This window comes from Pectinophora gossypiella, chromosome 8 (genome assembly GCF_024362695.1).
Source record: "Pectinophora gossypiella chromosome 8, ilPecGoss1.1, whole genome shotgun sequence".
NCBI classification, from domain to species: domain Eukaryota; kingdom Metazoa; phylum Arthropoda; class Insecta; order Lepidoptera; family Gelechiidae; genus Pectinophora; species Pectinophora gossypiella.
Window position 1 is genome coordinate 3,917,060 of NC_065411.1, and position 18,947 is coordinate 3,936,006.

At 37.7% G+C, this 18,947-nt stretch overlaps 2 protein-coding genes across 4 annotated transcripts in view; both read right to left on the reverse strand.

The window, feature by feature from the left end:
• Positions 1–18,947, reverse strand: part of LOC126368884 (G protein-activated inward rectifier potassium channel 3-like) — a 76,295-nt gene that overhangs the window by 22,223 nt on the left and 35,125 nt on the right. The window contains exon 1 of one of the 3 annotated variants that reach the window (XM_050013092.1): positions 444–970. The exons of the other annotated variants lie outside the window; for them this stretch is intronic. Coding sequence (XP_049869049.1) covers positions 444–541 — 98 coding nt within the window. The 5' untranslated portion in view covers positions 542–970. Of the gene's footprint in view, positions 1–443; positions 971–18,947 lie in introns of those variants that run through there. 3 annotated transcript variants of the gene reach the window in all.
• LOC126368939 (uncharacterized) lies at positions 12,658–17,455 on the reverse strand. The gene is made up of 3 exons (XM_050013193.1): positions 17,102–17,455; positions 15,657–16,674; positions 12,658–13,844 (listed from the first exon to the last, which is right to left on the reverse strand). Exons 1-2 carry the CDS (start codon positions 17,247–17,249, stop codon positions 15,665–15,667), a joined length of 1,158 nt encoding a protein of 385 aa, XP_049869150.1. The 5' UTR covers positions 17,250–17,455; the 3' UTR covers positions 12,658–13,844; positions 15,657–15,664.

Here is an 18,947-nt window from a genome sequence, read left to right on the forward strand (position 1 = left end):
CTATCTATTACAGTCAAATATAATAAACTTGCTTTTCTTCGAGATATATCCGCCCGCGTGGACTTTGTAGTACCGGGTGAGAGCCCTCAGCGCTCCCCATTTGTCCGGCCAAGTAGTTAATGCCATCTGCGGCCAATCTACACATAAGTCACGTCAATAAAAAAGGACTTTGTAGTGTTACAATAACTAAGTAGATCCTTGGAATATACTCTATTTCCGCTCTTGGGTTTCGATGTATCTACGAGTATGTACCACATTTCATCCCAATCAGTATAGCGGTTTTAGCACGCGACAGAAAGAGTTACTTTCGCTTTTATATTAGTAACTATCACATTCGCTCCAGTTGATTGAGGGGAGGCTTGTGCCCAGTAGTGGGATGTATATAGACTGTTTATATTTTGCTGATAGTACGTAGTATGGATTCGAGATACATTCAGACTTACTTGTGTAACTCCTCCCTCCACGCAGATTCTGATGAATTTATTGGTTTCCCAGTCATAAACATCGAAATTTGACTCACACATTTTTTAAGTCCCGACATTCTAATTTCTAATAAGGAAATCACTTTATCTTTTATAAAACTCACTATAAATAAACTGGAACAGTCTTTACAACTAATCTACGTATATCGGCGTAACCAGCGCCTTAAACGACCTTAAGCTAAGAATTATCACACAGTAAATACTTTTGTATAGCAAACGACAGTAAAGCGCTACGAACTAGACCATTACAGAATTGTCTCCACTCTGTCTCTCAACAGAACGTTGATGAGGGATTCACTAAACACTTCCTTGATATCAAACAGTAGCACTACGAATTTACGCAACATCGTCCCCAAAATCATCGCGGGAAACACCATCGAAGGGGGACTTTAAATAGAAAATGGCGTCGGTGAAAAATTACGTTCGATGGGAACGTGCGACAAACTTTCCACTCGCGCCGACTGTGAGGAGGTGTGGTCCAATACTGAAACGAGCGGATGTTTAATGAAACAGATGCGAAGACGTTCACAAACAAACACTACAGGCGTCCCGTGCCAACGCAGCCGGTGGCGCCGCCATACGTCGCCGCTCTATTTTTTGAAGAAAAAATCAACTCCGCTCTGCTGGCGTCTCCTCGCCTCGCGCGCTCGTGGGTTTGATTAAGATTTACGAGTCATCAAGACTCTCAGATAAATATTTGGACTGAATATCCATGTGAAATGAATATCAAAGCACTCAGCGTTGAACATAAAATATTTTTATTAGCCTTTATCATAATGCAATTTAATTCAGGCGTTTGGGCTATGGGTGATGTGCGCTGGCATCCGACGAGTCGATTCTGGCGTCAATTATGACGCAGCATAATGACGTAGGGTATTTGTATTACTATCTTCATTGGACAAACTGTCTGCTGAAACGCCTACTTGGTACGCACTGAAAGTATTGAAACTGAATCATTGTAGAGTTAGTTATGAATTATAGGCTAGTTTCCAACTAGTCAAATCAGTTACTTTTACCAAACGTCAAAACACAAAATGACTATGGAATTTGTGTGTGACGTCATAGAAAAACGTGATAAAATGTCGGAATTAATGTTAAGTTTTTCTTGATTGAAATACATAAATAAGTTAAATGGAAAAAAGGAAATGCTTTTCGTTAGTTTTAGAACTGTCTTTATTTAGTAATCATAATTTCATAATTTATCATAATTTTATTTAAGAGAAGAACCTTGTAACAAATCTGGAGCTACCGTGAGTACTATAAACAATAAAGATTTTTTTTTGTATTGAATTGTACTTTTATACAATAAAATTCAAATTTATATCTTGATTTATATCTATCTCCTAGCAGAGCTGCGAACATAAATCACACTATTATAATGGTTTTCACGTCTAACTATAAATACGGTCACGTGATAAAAACGTGTTCCCGTTTGCGGTTGATATGGATTCGCCATGTGGAAACTGATATAAGTCATGAGGATGTTTGTACCCAGCGATAGTCTGTCGACGAAACGTGACGAGAACCTTGGCAAGCCGTACGCCTTTGTTGTCGCTACTAGAAATCCCCATTTTCTGACAATTTTCTTTAAAAAAATAAACAAATGAAAGAAGAGGACGTTGCGAACGCGAACTTTCACGTTCGGTCATGGAGTAGTTATACAAATAAATAGTATGTATAGGTACTTAAGAAATGAGCTGTAAAGCCAAGCGGGAGATGGGCAGATAATCGTTTCAACTGAAATAGATTGTAACAAATTGACGTGTTACTTAGGTGGTTTATATTATGCTTTATGCGCTTAGAATACATGGTCGTACTTCGAATTATGGTGTTGACAGCGAATCTCCGAACGTCGCTTCCCGGCACAGTAGTTCATCTTGCGATGGACGTACCTCTGGCTACTCCAGTTGGGATAGTCGTAAGTTTATGTTGCTAAGCTGCATATTGTAATGGATCATTGTACAAGAAATGGCACAATCTCTGTCTTTGTCTATAAGAACACTTTCTTTATTTTTTAGTTTCTCTCGATTAAGCGTAGAAGATGTTCTTCTATTGCGTGGGTTGTGAGATGAATGACCAACTTCACCAACCCTGGTGTCAGGGTCATTATTGAACCGCCAAAGGCTCGGACATGACTTCGTGTAACGACTACGAGACGATGGTACTGTAGTTAAGATATCACTGGTCAAAGTCTCTGCCCTTTTGCACGGCAGAGGTATGAGGAAAGGAAGTAACTGGGACTAACGGCTTAACGAATAGAAGCAATAATATGCCTAAATAAGTAGTTTCATCCGGAAGATGCCAGATGGCTTGTGTCACGGATCGTGAAGAGTAACAGGTGTCTTTTTGGACAACACGACGCTTTCGAGCTATTTTCGTCGCCGCGGTAAAAGGAAAATTTACAAGGTTGGTCGGACATCTTTACTGTCAGTGTACTTACGTACAAGTGTACCTTCAGTCTATTTGACTGTTCAGGTAAGTGATTACTTGGGTTAAGGTCTTAAGGTCCAAAGTCATTTTAAAATCCAAACCCCATTCTTATATAAACTACTGACTGGAAATCTGGGGGGTTAAAAAGGCCACAACGAAGCAATTAATCTAAAAAAGCAATGTTGCAATTTGACATTTGCGGATATAAAAGTAAGTGCGCAGTGCACACATATGTCATAGCAATATTGCTTTTAAGATGAATTGCTTCGTTGTGGCCGTTTTAACCCCCTGGTCACGCAAGTGGTTAAGGCGCTGACACTGAACTAAATATGAAGATATAGTTTGTCTAGTTTTAGTTGGAGTGACGACTTGGACGCTTGCTGCCGCAGGGACTGGCCGGAGTGCGCACAGGACTGCGAAAAATGGAAAGAGGTTGGGGAGGTCTTTCACCAGCAGTGGGATCTTGTAGGTTAGATTAGATTAGTTTCTTCAAAACTCTCTTCGGAAAGGATAGTTGACATGGCTCGGATAATATCAATATCCGAGCCATGTCAAGATTGTATTGGTGGATTGATTTTGGAATGGCGATACTGCATTTACATATCACCATTTTGGTAAAAACCTAGTTCTTAAACGTCTTGCTAAAACCCAAATAGATATTAGCTTAGATACTTAATTTGAAATGCGGAGAATTGAAATCAAAGAGCTAAAGTGCAGTCACTGAGTCCAGCGAATTATTTGTAAACAGTAGTGAAATTATGAACCATTAGTTGTCGTAATTATAAAATTTATGTTTTTGTAGGTGTTTTTGGTCTATTACAGAAACGATATGTAAGCAGGAGGTCTTAAGTGCAACCACTTAATTTAATACTTTTCAAGAAACTGATTGGACTTTTGCACCTTATCGTATCTACCTATCTAAACAAATTGACAAATGTAAGTACATCAAAATTTTACAAGCTGCTCTAATGTACACGTGTGGATTTATGGTATTTAAGTACCTAAATCATGTAAAGATTTGTCACTTCTGACACCCCAATTTCGTACGTTTACAAATTTTTCAAATGAGCTGCCATTCTGGATTGCTATTCAACTTTGTAGTGTCCAATCTGACATATTGTGACACTACATGTTTATCAACGTAAAATTATGTTTAGACAAACCTGATCTAACAACAGCACTGCAATTGCGAAGTAACCGAAAATGGCAATAGACTCGCCTCCTGTTACATGGGACTTAAAGATAGCTGGCGAGGTTTGGGTCATGAGCAATATCATGTACCCACTTTAGAACCTCGTCGCACTATCACATTTGACATTTAATAAGACTTACGGTTTAATTTTTCAAAAAAGTTAATGTGACATGGTATCAAACTGTACACTTCTGTCTACCCCTTAGGGGATATAGGCTTGATGTTATGTTATATTGTCAATTAACGAATTTTAAGACTCGCATAGGTAACTACTGATGGTTGATTGAGGGGAGGCCTGTGCCCAGCAGTGGGACGTATATATAGGCTATTTATGTTATAATAATATATATGTAACTACTAGCTAGGCGTCTAATTAGGCTGTTCAACTGCAATCATTCAACGGGATCTACACAATACCGCCTTCGTACTTTACGCCGACTTGTGTGGTTTTAGTCGTTGAGCGTTCGACTCCCGGTGGGACCCAAAAATCGCTTCTGATCCATATTTTGGTTAGGACTTAGGACATTGCAGGCTGATCATCTTATTGTCCGGAATTAGTGAATTAAGTACTTACTTACATCCTAAATTATGCTTATATCTAGCGGATCATATGATACTTAGAACATAAAACCTACCAACTGCTTAACGAAACCATGAACCCTATGCGAATTAATGCTTTGATATGAAAGCCGTCAGTCCCGGCTACTATTTACGTATACTTAAGTAAGTATGAAGTCGTTATATGTGTCATGACACTGGCCTTTGACGGCTTAATAGCAACCCTGACACCAGGGTTGATGTGGTCGATTTATTGGTCTTATAACTCAGATGAGAGAAAAACCTCACAACTTGTGCTGAGCAAATTCGGTTCCACTCATCCGCAGTTGTTCAGTAGAAACTACTAAACACATGCCGCTCCTTATCATCTGAATGTGATATAGAAGCGTAACCCACACTGGTATATCTCAGGGTTTTAGTGACAACCCTGAGTAACAAAGAAATCTCAGATGCCAGACACTCACCCACATTGCGAAAGCTTGGACGAAACACGCTTCCAACGCGGAACAAGAATCCATCGTCTTGAAAAATTTTATGTCTGATGACGTCATCGCATTTTATACCTGTTTAATTGACTTAATAAAGTAACCTTCGAAATCGTCTCAATTCGGTAGCTTTTTAGTTTCGCCTTTGTAGGAAAGTAAGGGAAATCATGTTCCGATAACTTCGTAGAAAATTCTACTATTATAGAAGGCGATACGCCTCACCACCAATCAGGTTGGTCTAATAGAAAGCTCGGTTAGGCGTGGGTGCTTAGTACACCAACTGACGGATGTATCTCTGGCAACCCCACTGGGTTATAGCCGTGAGCTTAAGTTATTTATTTATTTTTACCATAATTAAGCAACGTAGGTCCACTTGTTAATTACAAGAAAGAGACTTACAAACTATGTTATTAGTAATAATAAAAATAATTATGTAGTTTAAGCTATAAGCGGTTGGTACACTAGACGCAACCGATCACGATTGCCTCACTAAAACCCCCATGAACCCCCATGAACCTCCATGTTATGTTACATGGGACAAAAATGTCAAAGCAATTATTTTTTTTAATTCCGTTAAACGATTAACTCAACTGGCGCGAATAAATAGCGATTCTCACCGACTCCATAATCGAGTTCCAATCGCATCGATTAAATCAATTCGTGCGACTACAGTCTTATGTAAAGACTGACGTCATCGGACACAATGCCAGAAGCACGTAACGTCAAGACATCTTGACGTAAACTGTACATTACTCGACACAAAGTATCGCTCAGGGAAGTCATAGCTTCGCTTCTACGTCATCATTGTCATACATATCTTATTTTATTAGCATAACGGTGCCTCATTAGATATTGGATATTTTTGTCTCTAAGTTCATTTGGCATCGATTACCACGAGGCTTGTTTCCAACTAGTCAAATCAGTTACTTTTTACTAAACGTCAAAACACGAAATTACTTTGGAATTTATAATGAAAAAGCACACTGTGACGTCATGGAGAATCGTGATAAAATGTCGGACTTATTATTACGTTTTTCTTGATTAAAGTTCGTAAATAAGTTAAATAGAAAAAGATGAAAAACATTTTTCATTAGTTTTAGATCAGTTTTTATTTAGTAATCTGAATTTCATAATTTATCTTGACACGACCCAATTAACTCATAAAATACCTAATGCACATAGTTTCCTAGAATTCACTAAGTCAAGTTAGTAATAAGACATATTTCTAATGTTATATATCAACTTAATGAAATTCTCAAGCTAAGATTAATTCTGCATCATTGGACTAATTTAAATTTGTCATATACCGCTGTCGGTCAAGGATTTAGGGCGTTATGCTCTCATAATATGTATGCATTAACCACGTCTAACCTCAATTTCAAATTGCAACGAATTTATACAGGGTGTTAGTGACATCGCAACCTAAACTTAGAGGGTAATTCAGACCATGATTCTGAGTTATCAATTGGAATTGTCCGTCGCAAAAGTATGGAACTGAAAATAATTTTATAAAACACTAAAGTTTTCATGAATTTTCCGACAGAAAGTTCCACTTGATATCAACTCCGTTGATAACTACTCAGAATCGTGGTCGGGATCATCCCCATCAGTATTCGTTACAACGCCACTAGCGCCCTATATAATCGACTATATGTATTGTACGTATTATTCTTGCTTTTTATTTAGCCGTGATTGAATTGGTATATAGTCGTGAGCTTATGATTGTGACTATATTCATATTTTTTACTTTTATAAGTTTGGATTCATGTTTGGTTCATAGATAATTGATATCACGTAGGTTCCAGGATTTTTCCCCAGGTAAGTTTGTAGTATTTTTCCCCAGGTAAGGTTGCCAGTGTCGCCCACTATCAGCTGGTGACCAGTGGGAGTATATACTATACACCTCTGCCTACCCTTTTGGGGATACAGGCGTAATGTTATTTTAGAAATAGCGTAATGTTATCTTCAGGAAATAGCGTCTGATGAAGACACATTTCATTCGATAGAGAAGCCAATAAATTACATTAATTAAGTCAAATAAAAATAAAACAGTTGCAAAATGAAACGCGATTGGGAAATAGGTATTCGGTGGGTTACATAAAGTGGAATATTCTTAGGAAAATCATCTAGTGGAGACTTGAGATTAATTTTGGATGAACTTCGTCCTCGTGTGAGTTGTGTTGCCAAGTCGGTGTGACTGGCTCCGAAATAAACATGAGTAAGCGATCGTCTTTCAGTCCCGTGTGAAGACGGCTTCAGGAAAATTTAGTTTCGCTACTCAATACTAGATGGCATTGACAGGCCAATCTTGAGAGCAATTTTTCTTTTTTTTTTTTTCATTTTCGAGGTTTTGACCTTTCTTAAAATGCCTAACCTTTGTCAGGGTTAACACGTGTGTGCAAATATATAATAATTTAAAGATGATTGACAGAGAACATTCTCTTAAAAAGCAGTGTTTAACTTTTACAAGAACTGCGTTTCTATACTTAATAATAATTCCTATGCGCCGGTTTTCAAATATAAATCGCGTTACATATTACCAAACTGATCTATTACCCAATTAATTTTAACTATACGCTACAAAATTAAGTAAAAAAAAGCTAAAGATTCGAAACGGTTAGCCGTTAACTTTGTAGTTCAAATAGGTCAACGGCTTTGTGAACTGGTTAGAGGTGACTCACTCGCGGAATATCTAACCAATGTATTATTATATTTCTGGACAAAAAACTTTGACCAAAAAATTCACCGTCGGAAAGGATAAGAAGGTACAGTCGTGGTCAAAAGTATGATCTAAGATGAAGCAATTATCAATTGTTGGTAAAATAATCATGTATGGATTGCAGTAAGTACAATTCCGTGATCTCTGCCTATCCTAACGGGATATACACGTGGTCTTAAATATGTATTTGTGTGTAAAAACATCTGAAGCGCATCGCGAAGACGAGCGGTATCCGGGAATGTTTTGAGGACGGGAATTTTAGTAACTTTTGAGTTTGAATCCCAGGTTCGTGTCCCGGAAAGCTCCCGGTTCCGGTACAGCCACCATTTTGAAGTTAGGTACCTATTGCTGATTTATCTCGTATGGTTGTTTTTCTTATTAAAATTGCCGGTTGATTGAGGAGAGCCCTGTGCCCAACAGTCGGACGCATATAGGCTCTTTATGTTATGGTACTATTAATTTTTATAACCCTTGCCCAGGGATATGGGTGAAGACTGAAGACCTCAACTGTTGCAGAGGCGGAGATGGGGCCAACGGTACGGCAATGCAGGACGGAAGGGGCAAGTCACAGGGACTGTAACCTGGAACCTAACAGAGGGCAGCAATAACTGGCAGGAATTCTAGTAAGGCTTTGAAATAGACTTCTCTGGGCGCCATCCCGCTCGCACCAAGACAGAGTACTGCGGGGCGGAAGGCAAGACTGTCCTATTTTTCCCTAAAAAGTAGCATGGAGAATACTACACCGACAAGAGCGTGACTCTTAAATTAGTGATGATATTATTAATTTATTAATGTAAATTTTTAAAACCTTATTCTAGTACATGGTTAGAGAAACCTCAACCTTTTTGAGCATCTAGATAATTATTCTACCTGTTCTTTTTTTAGATTTACTTAGTTGGTTAGTGGTAGTGGGGATGGATGGTATACTTTTCCAAGATGTGAATGACCAAGAAAATATTTTGGTTTAAACACTTGTACATTCATTTAGCTTCTAGACCGTTGAATTTGTGTTTGTGTGTCAAATAACCCTAACCCCGGTATTCAGGCGATACATAATAAAGTAGAGATAAGTAGCACTATTGAGTAAGTTATCATTAATTAATTTTAATTATGTAGGTACAATAAACCTAACCTACGAAGTAGAAATAAAATATTCAAAATAATATTTTGGGACGAAGGAAGAATATTGCTTGGGAAGACTTAGGATTTTTTTATGTGGAACAAAACTCAGTGGGACAAACGAAGAATAAATCGTACATTTTTGTGGTTGTGGAGTATGCTCCATACCTCATATGGTAGAGATAGGCGCCCTCTGCCCAGCAGTGGGACGTATATAAGAGATTTATGTACCTATGTCATGTATGTTTAGTTATTGTAAAGTTCCTTCATCCTACACACAATCAAACCCAAATATCGATTCGAAGAATGACTAAAATAAATAATTTACGACTTCGCTTAGTCCTTTTCTTGTTATTATACGTAAGGTCAAAACAGGACGTTATTTTGAACCACGGTTCAATGTACATTGTACAGTCATGAGCAATATAATGTACCCACTTTAGGACTCTGTCGCACTAACATATTACACATTTAGTAAGACTTACAGTTCAATTTGTCAAAAAAGTTAATGTGACATGGTACCAAAGTGTATACATATTAATGCTCGTGACCGTACATAAATTTCAATTGCCAGTGTTGCCAATGTTTAAAAATACTCAATTTATGTTACTTATTAGAAACCATTTTTTTTTTCAAATAATATTTGTATAGGTAATTAACTGAAACGAAATAAGTAAATAAATACTGCGAGCTTAGCACCGTAAGCGCGCGACTCTTTCTCGCCTCGACATACGTCACCCGTCTCTCTCTCTCATAGTACTGCACAGAAAGAGACACACGATCTCTGTCGCGGCGAGAAAGAGTTGCGTTCTTACGGTGCTAGGCCCGCAGATATCATCATATTTATGATTGAACAAAATGCTTTAACGTTATGAACTTATGACACATGTCATATTAACACCATCCTCTAATTCTAGATCTATGACACCTACTAGCTGTAGGTATAATTATATACTTGCAAAGGTCCGCGCCTATAGTGACTCAATCCTTGCATAACAATTAGCAATGTAGGTACACCGTAATAGGCACTGTAGTAGACAGAAAAACGACATATTATTCAATTTGAAATGCTACAATACTAGCTTTGAGCACGTTAATGTTTCTAGATATAATATTGACTAAGAAATAATATAGACTGACGCCAGTTCGAAATAAATAACTATCTATATGCTACTACTATCTGTATGCTGCTGGAGCGTTCTAAGTTTGAACATAAATCATTGAAACCCATAAAAATAAAATTAAATAATAATTTGCAAAAGCTTTTATTTTTTATTTCTCGAAAGGACTAACGACTGCGATTTTGATTTGCTCATCGTTTTTAAATATGTAATTATTAAATGAATGAATCGCTAAAAATGCAACAAAAAAGGAACGAAAAAGAATAAATTCTCATTAGTTGATTAACCGTTTCCTGCTCACTCATATTGATTTATTATTAAATACCTTATAAAAACACCAGAGAGGTATTGGTTACTTTGAAATATACAAAAGAAATGGCCAATGCTAATTATTACAATTAATGATAATTTCAATTTAATTAATTATTTGAGTGGACAAATTCCGATATTATGTAATAATAATGATATTATGGGTGGGTGTATTAATTGTGTTGTATAATTAATATTATTGCCTGAAATAAACAATTTTTATTTATTTATTTTATTTTTAATTATTTAATCTATCATCTATCAGTCAGTTTCTCAGTTTTTCTAATAGTATAATTGAAAGGGTATGTACGATGTCCTTTAGTCAATTATTTTTACTTTTCTTTTCTACAAGAGACTAAAATTCGAATTTCAAACAGCAGATTTCATTCTTTTTCTAAGATTCAAATACGATTCCTTTTTCGAAGAATCAAAAGGCTTCACTGCCAGTAGTAATAAAACCAAGCAGATTAGATTCTGCACAGATTCTTTTTTATTATTTATAAAAACGCACACGGGGTCATTGTAGTCCTTCACAAAGTACCTTCACCTTCATACTGTGATCCTATCTATGACAAATTATGACTCATGGTCACATTTAGAACTATATCATTCATCTGAAATAGTGATCTATTGCGAAACATTACCATTCTACAATCTAATGAATCATTATCATCTGTTTTTCTTTTTTGCTTTGTCTGATGTGGGAGTCAGTACAAAATAAACTTCCTGCTTATAATACTGAGAAATATTCGCACATTTTCCGTTTTATTTACATATATATTCAATGTTTTGAGGTAAATTCAAACAAATCTATCACTAGTTGCTACACGGCAACCAGCCAAGACAAGGCTATAAGTCATTAGAGGAAAATACGACACCATTTTTTATTTATTCCGTAATCCATACTAATACATTATGGAAATACATCACAAGTTAAGACTTTAGTCTTAAGTATGTAAAACCCAGAGGGGGTGAGGTCGGTTCTCAAAACGAATTAGTGCGGGGCGGACAGTTACGGATCTGTACGTATAATCTCGACAGCGCCATCTATATTGTCTTTGGGGAACGTAGCCTGGAAAGTCCGTCATTGTTTTTGCTCAATGAAGTAGTAGATATTCGTTTGTTTCACTATTTGATTTTCGAATACGTCAAAAGTACATAGTAGTGTTGGATGTTACGGTGTTTATCCATAAATTGAGTTGCCAAGGAGATTTCTCAGTATATTTCTGAATAATAAGGTGTTTATTATTGTTGTACCAGCTGACTTTTTAATACGTCATTATGTCGTAATATTCTCTCCGCTTTTGGGTTAAAGTTTCACTGAACTTTCATTGGCCGTCAGTTTAAGAATGTTGTTTATAGAATGCATGCAATGCATTATTGTAAGTACATAATGGAATAAGGAAAGCGACCATTAAACAGAAAAAATAGCGACATAATGTGACATACCTACCTAATACGTCAATCCAATATATTTTGATCACTGTTACTGTCGTTTTTCGAAATCATTTGTAATTATACTAATAAGGCTAATGAAAAAGCCAAGTGTCAAAAAAAGCTCTTCACTTGTCCGGCCAAGAAGTGAATACCATCAAATTCAAATTCAAAAATATCTTTATTCAGTAGGTAACATAGTTACACTTTGAATCGTCAATTTTTACATAACGAACGTCTCATCCGCCTAAAACTACTGCAGCTTCTCACAACCTGTATAGCCGGGGAAAAGAAGCTGCAAGAAAAACCTCGGCAAAGGGCCCTAGACGTTCTTTAAAAAAAAATACATAAAATATTGTTATACAATTAATGATTAAACGAACTTACCTGTATGTGAAGTTCTATCATAATTATACGAGCTGCTTCGTCCGAAGAGATTAGCATAAGATACATGTAGTAGCACATACGGTGTCGCCTTATCGCACTGTTTAGTTGAGAAATATAAAACAAAAAATGTCAAAAAGTGGCGGGTAGATTGTTTCCCGCTCAGTTAGTAATCCACATTTCGTCATTTAGTTAAGAGAGATAATAGTAGGGTATTGGTGATATTTCACGCACTGGGGTAGAACATAGGGTGGGTGGGATGCTAATCTCTTCGGACGAAGCAGCTCGTATAATTATGATAGAACTTCACATACAGGTAAGTTCGTTTAATCATTAATTATACTCGTGCTTCGTCCTCGAGATTAGCATAAGATACATGTAGATCTTGAGAGATCACGTGAAATATCAAATAATAGAAATAAAATTCTATCAATTATAATTTTAATTTCTAACAACATAAAATGACTTCTTGTATAAAAGGAAAACAACAATATTTTTTAAATGAATAAATAAATTAAGCTAATTGTGCTTAGGTAAATTATAATTTATATTGTAAATTAATCATTCCTGATTTATAAGTTTAATATAATATTAGTGTAACGAATCGTTATTTATAATAGATCTAGCAAATAACTCATGATCGATTATGTCCCCAACAACTCTGTTATAGAATCTACCAAACACATTAGAAGATCCGCTCCACCCAGCGGTCTTCCTTATAAGATCCAAATTAACTCCTAGCTGGTGCGCCCTAGAGGTCGCAGCGTGTCGCGTACTGTGTGCCGTGAACACAGACACGTTTATACCGCACTCGCTAAGAGTGCTTTTTACCCACCGACTAAGTGTTTGAGATGATACCGATTTATGTGGTTTTTTAATACCGATAAAGAGGTAATGATTATTGCCTCGCAAGGAGTCAGTCATGTCTAAGTATCTAAGCAATACATTAACAGGACAAACCTCTGGTCGGTCTCGAAAATAAGGGAGGACGAGTACAGGTTGTAAGGAGCCAATACGAGACGTCTTAATCAGGTCAGGGATTTTTATTATTACCTTATCAGGAAATCGTTCAATATTATTAATATTAATCTTGGACAAGGTCTGTAACCTATGAGCGGTTACAAGAGCTAAAAGAGTTGAAATTTTTTTTGAAAGTTTATCGAGATTTAAATTTTCATTAGGATACCAGGTAGCCAAAGTGTCCAGAACAGTTGATGTGTCCCAGGTCACGTTATATTTGGGTAAGGGTGTACGGAGTTTAAAAACACCTTTAAAAAACCGTTTCATACGGTCATCGTTACCAACGTGAACACCGAGTATCAACGACAAGGCTGATCTACAACTATTAAGGGTCCCGTATTGAGCACCTGCTTCAAAAAGTTTCGTTAGAAAATATATTACGTTAGGAATTGATGCTTCAAAGACATTAAAATTATGAGCATTACAAAATTGATACCACTTCCTCAAACACGTGTCGTATTGCCTGACCGAACTGTCAGAAAGTGAGGCTAACATAATCTGGATGGATGATGGCGGGACTCTACGCCTCAAGAACGATTGGCGGACAACAGCCCGGCAACCAGGGTAACTCGCTGGTGGACGGCTCGGTTGCTGCAATGAGACAGGATTAAATTTCGACTAGGTTCGAATATAATCGGCTTGGAAACAAGAAGTTTTCTGAATAATGGATACCACGGCTGTGTGGGCCATAAAGGGACAACGACTATGCCTGTGGCTTTATCTTTTATTATTTTCCTAATTGTTTTTAATACCATAGTAAATGGCGGGAAAGCATATACTTAAATAGAAATCTGACCATGATAACGTAAAAGCATTTATGGCATATGCGTCAGGATCTCTGTGCCAAGACACGTATTTGGTACATTTCTTATTGATTCGACTAGCGAAAATGTCTATTTCGGGAATCCCAAACTTATTGATGATCTTTTGAAAAGCAAAATCATTTAGTTCCCACTCAATATCTGGGTGGTTCTTTCTAGATTCTGCATCTGCAATGACATTTTCAGTCGATTTTATGTACGATGCAAATACAATAATAGCCCTAGACTCGCACCATTGCCATAAATCCTTCGTTACTTGTGTGAGGTGTGGGAACTGAACGCCACCCATACGGTTTATGTACGATATGGCTGTGGTATTATCAATTCGAAGAAGAATTTGACAATTTTTCATAGATTTGGCAAAGACTTTTAACCCAAAAAATGCTGCAAGAATTTCAAGATAATTAATATGCATCGTTCGCTCCTGCTCTGACCACGAGCCACTTGCAGTGTTATCCCCACATGCTGCTCCCCACCCCGTAGTCGAAGCGTCACTGAAAATTTCCATGCAATAGTCATCATATTTAATTTTATTTGCCGGCAGTAAAATAGCCTGTAACCACCAGTCAAATTCAGCAGAAAGATATGATGGTAAGTTCATGAATCTGTCATAATTCTCCGGGTCATCCTTTAGATTTAAATATTTGCATCTTTCAAAAGCCTTTGTGTACAGCCAGCCGTATTCTACGGCTGGGCAAGCAGAGTTAAGCATACCTACAAGACGAGCAAATTCTCTTATTCTGCAATGTTTCAAAGATTTGAAGCGATTTAATTCGTTCTCAATTTTTGTGATTTTGTCATCAGGTAGGCTAACTTGGAAATTTTCAGTGTCTATTACGTAACCTAAGAACTTGCAACGCCTACTAGGTGTGAGAGAGCTTTTTTCGGTATTGATAATAAAGCCTAAAGAAGTTAACAGTTGCTGTGTAGCGTAAATGTTGGCTACGCAAGCGTCATACGAAGAACCGAGTAAAAACATGTCATCTAAATAAACCGTAGATAGATATCCACAGGAGCGAAGCAATTTCACAACAGGTTTCATTACCTTAGTGAATACAAAGGGTGCAGTATTTAGACCAAACGGTAACACATTGAATTCATATAACTTGCCATCAAATATGAAACGAAGATACTTTTTTGAATTTTTGTGAATTGGAATTAAAAAGTATGCATCTTTCAAATCCAAAGTGCTCATGAAGTAATTTTCAGACACTAGTTTCAAAGCCGTACGAAGGTCTTCAAGCTTAAAATGTTCAGTATCTATGAAATCATTAAGGTTTTTCAAATTTAAGATAAATCTGTGTTTACCATTTGGCTTCGGTACTAAAAATATACTCGATATGAATTGACCCTCACATGGTCGACACTGAGATATTGCACCCATTGTCAAGAGGTCTGTAATACATTTACCTATTTGTATTTTTTCTGTACTAGAATAATTATGATTCATAGGAGGATTACTTTGTACAACTGGCCTTGAAAACGGAATTTCATATCCAGCTATCCACGACAAAACTACAGTATCACTGGTTAAAAGTGACCACTGGGTAAAATACTGAGAAAGCCTGCCGGCGTATCTCACCGGGACATCTAGCGGCGGTTGTAATTGGTCTGCGATGCCTGCGCCGGCGCTCGCTGCGATGGTCGCGAGGAGTTCGCGTGCTGGTTCCTCTGAGCAGGCTCCTTCGCCCTCTGAGTCCCCTGTTGCCTGCGACCCGGGGGAGGAGCCTTCCAGTTTAAATTATTCCTGGTATGTTGTCTAGATGGTCCTGGATTTTGTTTGTTCTTGGCCGGTTGTGTAGATCTTATTGTAGATGTGGTGGGAACTGATTTTAAATCTGCCCCCGATTTAGATATTGATTTTGCAGTCTTAATTACCTCCACTACATCAGAGCCAAATAGAAACTTATCAATTTTTGACTTCACGAGGTGTTCCCTTATGTCCTTTTTTATGTTATTAAGGACAAAATTACGCCGCGTGACTGAATCAGCATGTTGACAATCACACAAAAGTCGACTTCCATCCATTAAGAGTTTGATAATCTGTGTGTCCTTATTCTCTCGAGATAACAATATTGTTAAAGCTTCACTAATACATGAAATTGCACAACCGACTTGTTTCTGTTTCGCTTGGATGCTTCGGTCTCTTTTATATATAACATCGGGTATAGCAGCCTTAACTTCAAGATTAAGTTCAGGAGCGCCAACACAATTACAATTACGAGGTGGTAAATATCTGTCATGTAACTCCTTCCGAATTTCTTTGGGCATTCCCTGAGTAAGCAGGTGCTTAAGCCGTAACGCCAAGTCCGCCTGAATGTCATTTCCATATTCCTTGACAACTGATAGGTCATCTCCTAGTATCGCTAAGATTTCATCGTTAAGCTCTGGACCCGGCAGCAGCTCATTAGGAAGATCGGCGGGCGCCGGTGCGGTGCCGGCACTCGTTGATGGTAATGGTTCGTCATCAGAAGCAGTTGTTAATAACGGCAATGTGTCTCCGACCTCATTATTGCTAGGTAAGTTCGATCGACTCGACTCCAGTACTTCTTCCTCACTAGATATAATATCATAATTGTTTCCTACAATCGGTGGACCGTCTGTAAAGACAGAAAGTAAACAAGTAGGTATATGGATTTTTTTTTTTTGTTGAAAAAATATATATCTTTTAATAGATATCTTAATTGTAAATGTAATCCTCTCAAATACAATTATTTGATGTTATAAAGTGAAGTGACAACGCGGTATAATTGCCCGCAACACTAAAGATCATTAAAACGATCGTAGCATAAAATAAACTGTTACATTCTGCACTCTTATTGTGAAGTGACAACCCGGTATGGATGCCCGCATCACGTTTACGAGTTCACGCTGATTAGAAAAGTGACAGCCCCTCAAACTGCCCGCAATTCCAACTTATACGTGATATAAACTGCGTTTACATTCTTAAGTGGTAACCCCTCGAATTACCCGCAATAAGAATACATAACGCCAATGCACATAATAGTACAAGCAGATGTAACTAACCTTCTTCGATTGACGGTGCATTCCTCGATGATGTAGAAGACGTATCACTATGATTCTTCCGGGCTTTTTTTAATTTCCTTTCGAGTTTCTTCATTTTTTTCTTAATATAATCGTAATCGTCGTCACGTTCACGCTTCCTTTTTCCCATATTAAAGAACTTTACACTATTTAATTATTGGCTTGAAAAAATTAAAGTAATACGTGCGAACCGGCGGAGCACTGTACTGTGAATGACGAAATGTGGATTACTAACTGAGCGGGAAACAATCTACCCGCCACTTTTTGACATTTTTTGTTTTATATTTCTCAACTAAACAGTGCGATAAGGCGACACCGTATGTGCTACTACATGTATCTTATGCTAATCTCGAGGACGAAGCACGAGTATAATTGAGTAATTTAGCTGCCTATGCATCTGAGGCACACCACCGCTCAACCTACTTAGTCTACTCAGCCTTACTACGGTCACCCATCACCCATTAATTATGGTCACTGTGGTGAACTGTGGTTCGGTGGTTCAAAGGCTTGCTTTTCAAATGAAGAGCGACGGTTCGAGCCCCGGTATCGGACTTGCACCAATGAGTTATTCATTTATCTTTAGTGCAGTTTCCACTAACACTATTGGCTCGACCGTTATGAACGTCGCCTATCACGTTGGTCTAACAGAGAGCTCGGTGAGGTGTATCAGGTGTATGTACTTAGTTCATCTTGTGATGAACGGTCACGAGCATTAATATGTATACACTTTGGTACCATGTCACATTAACTTTTTTGACAAATTGAACTGTAAGTCTCACTAAATGTCAAATATGTTAGTGCGACATGGTCCTAAAGAGTACATTATATTGCTTATGACTGAACGTACCTCTGGCTACCCCAATTGAGATATCGTTGTGAGGTTATGTAATGTTACAAATCCACAAACCGACCACGTCGAAAGTAGCATAATTATCGGTCGTGTCCAATTCACGTGCACACTTAACTTCTCGATAACTGTAGGTACCTATAGGTACATATTTATGTGAAATCAGCATCGAGGTTGGAGGTGTAAGGAGCGATAAGCCGCGACAGGAAATCGTTGATTGCGAATATCGACGTTTGTGGCGCACGCGCTCGTTTGAATACACGGCGCCTATAAACCACGTCATAGCTTTAAATAATTTTTTGCTTTATATAACATAACATACATAAACAGCCTATATACGCCCCACTGCTGGGCCCAGGCCTCCCCTCAATCAACCGGAGGGGGTATGGAGCATACTCCACCACGCTGCTCCAATGCGGGTTGGTGGAGGTGTTTTTTTACAGCTAATAGCCGGAATCAACGGCTTAACGTGCCCTCCGAAGCACGGAATCATCTTACTTTTTCGGACAATCAGGTGATTCAAGCCTGAAAAGTCCTTACCAAACAAAGGACAGTCTCACTAAGTCATTTCGACAATGTCCCCATCGGGAATCGAACCCGGACCTCCAGATCGTGAGCCTAACGCTCTAACCAATAGACCACGGAGGCTGTTGTGGAGGCTTTACGTAAAGCAGAATTTATTATAGATTGGGAAGGACTGAAAATATAGAACGCGATCAACTGCTTATCATTTCGGGAATATCATAAAACTATCAAAGGGTGTGTCAAAAATCATGAAAAAAGTTGATGGCTATGTCTTCTTCGAGACAGCGATTAAATTGTCTATAAAACAGACGTATATCGGCCAGTGTGTGTGCGTATTAACAAGGTTTTTAAGTAGGTAGTTATGAACCAAAGTATTTAAAGTATGAGTAATGTAGATAATTTGTAAACATTGTACGCTAGTACCCGTTAATTTGAAGGTTTTGCATTACAATGTAA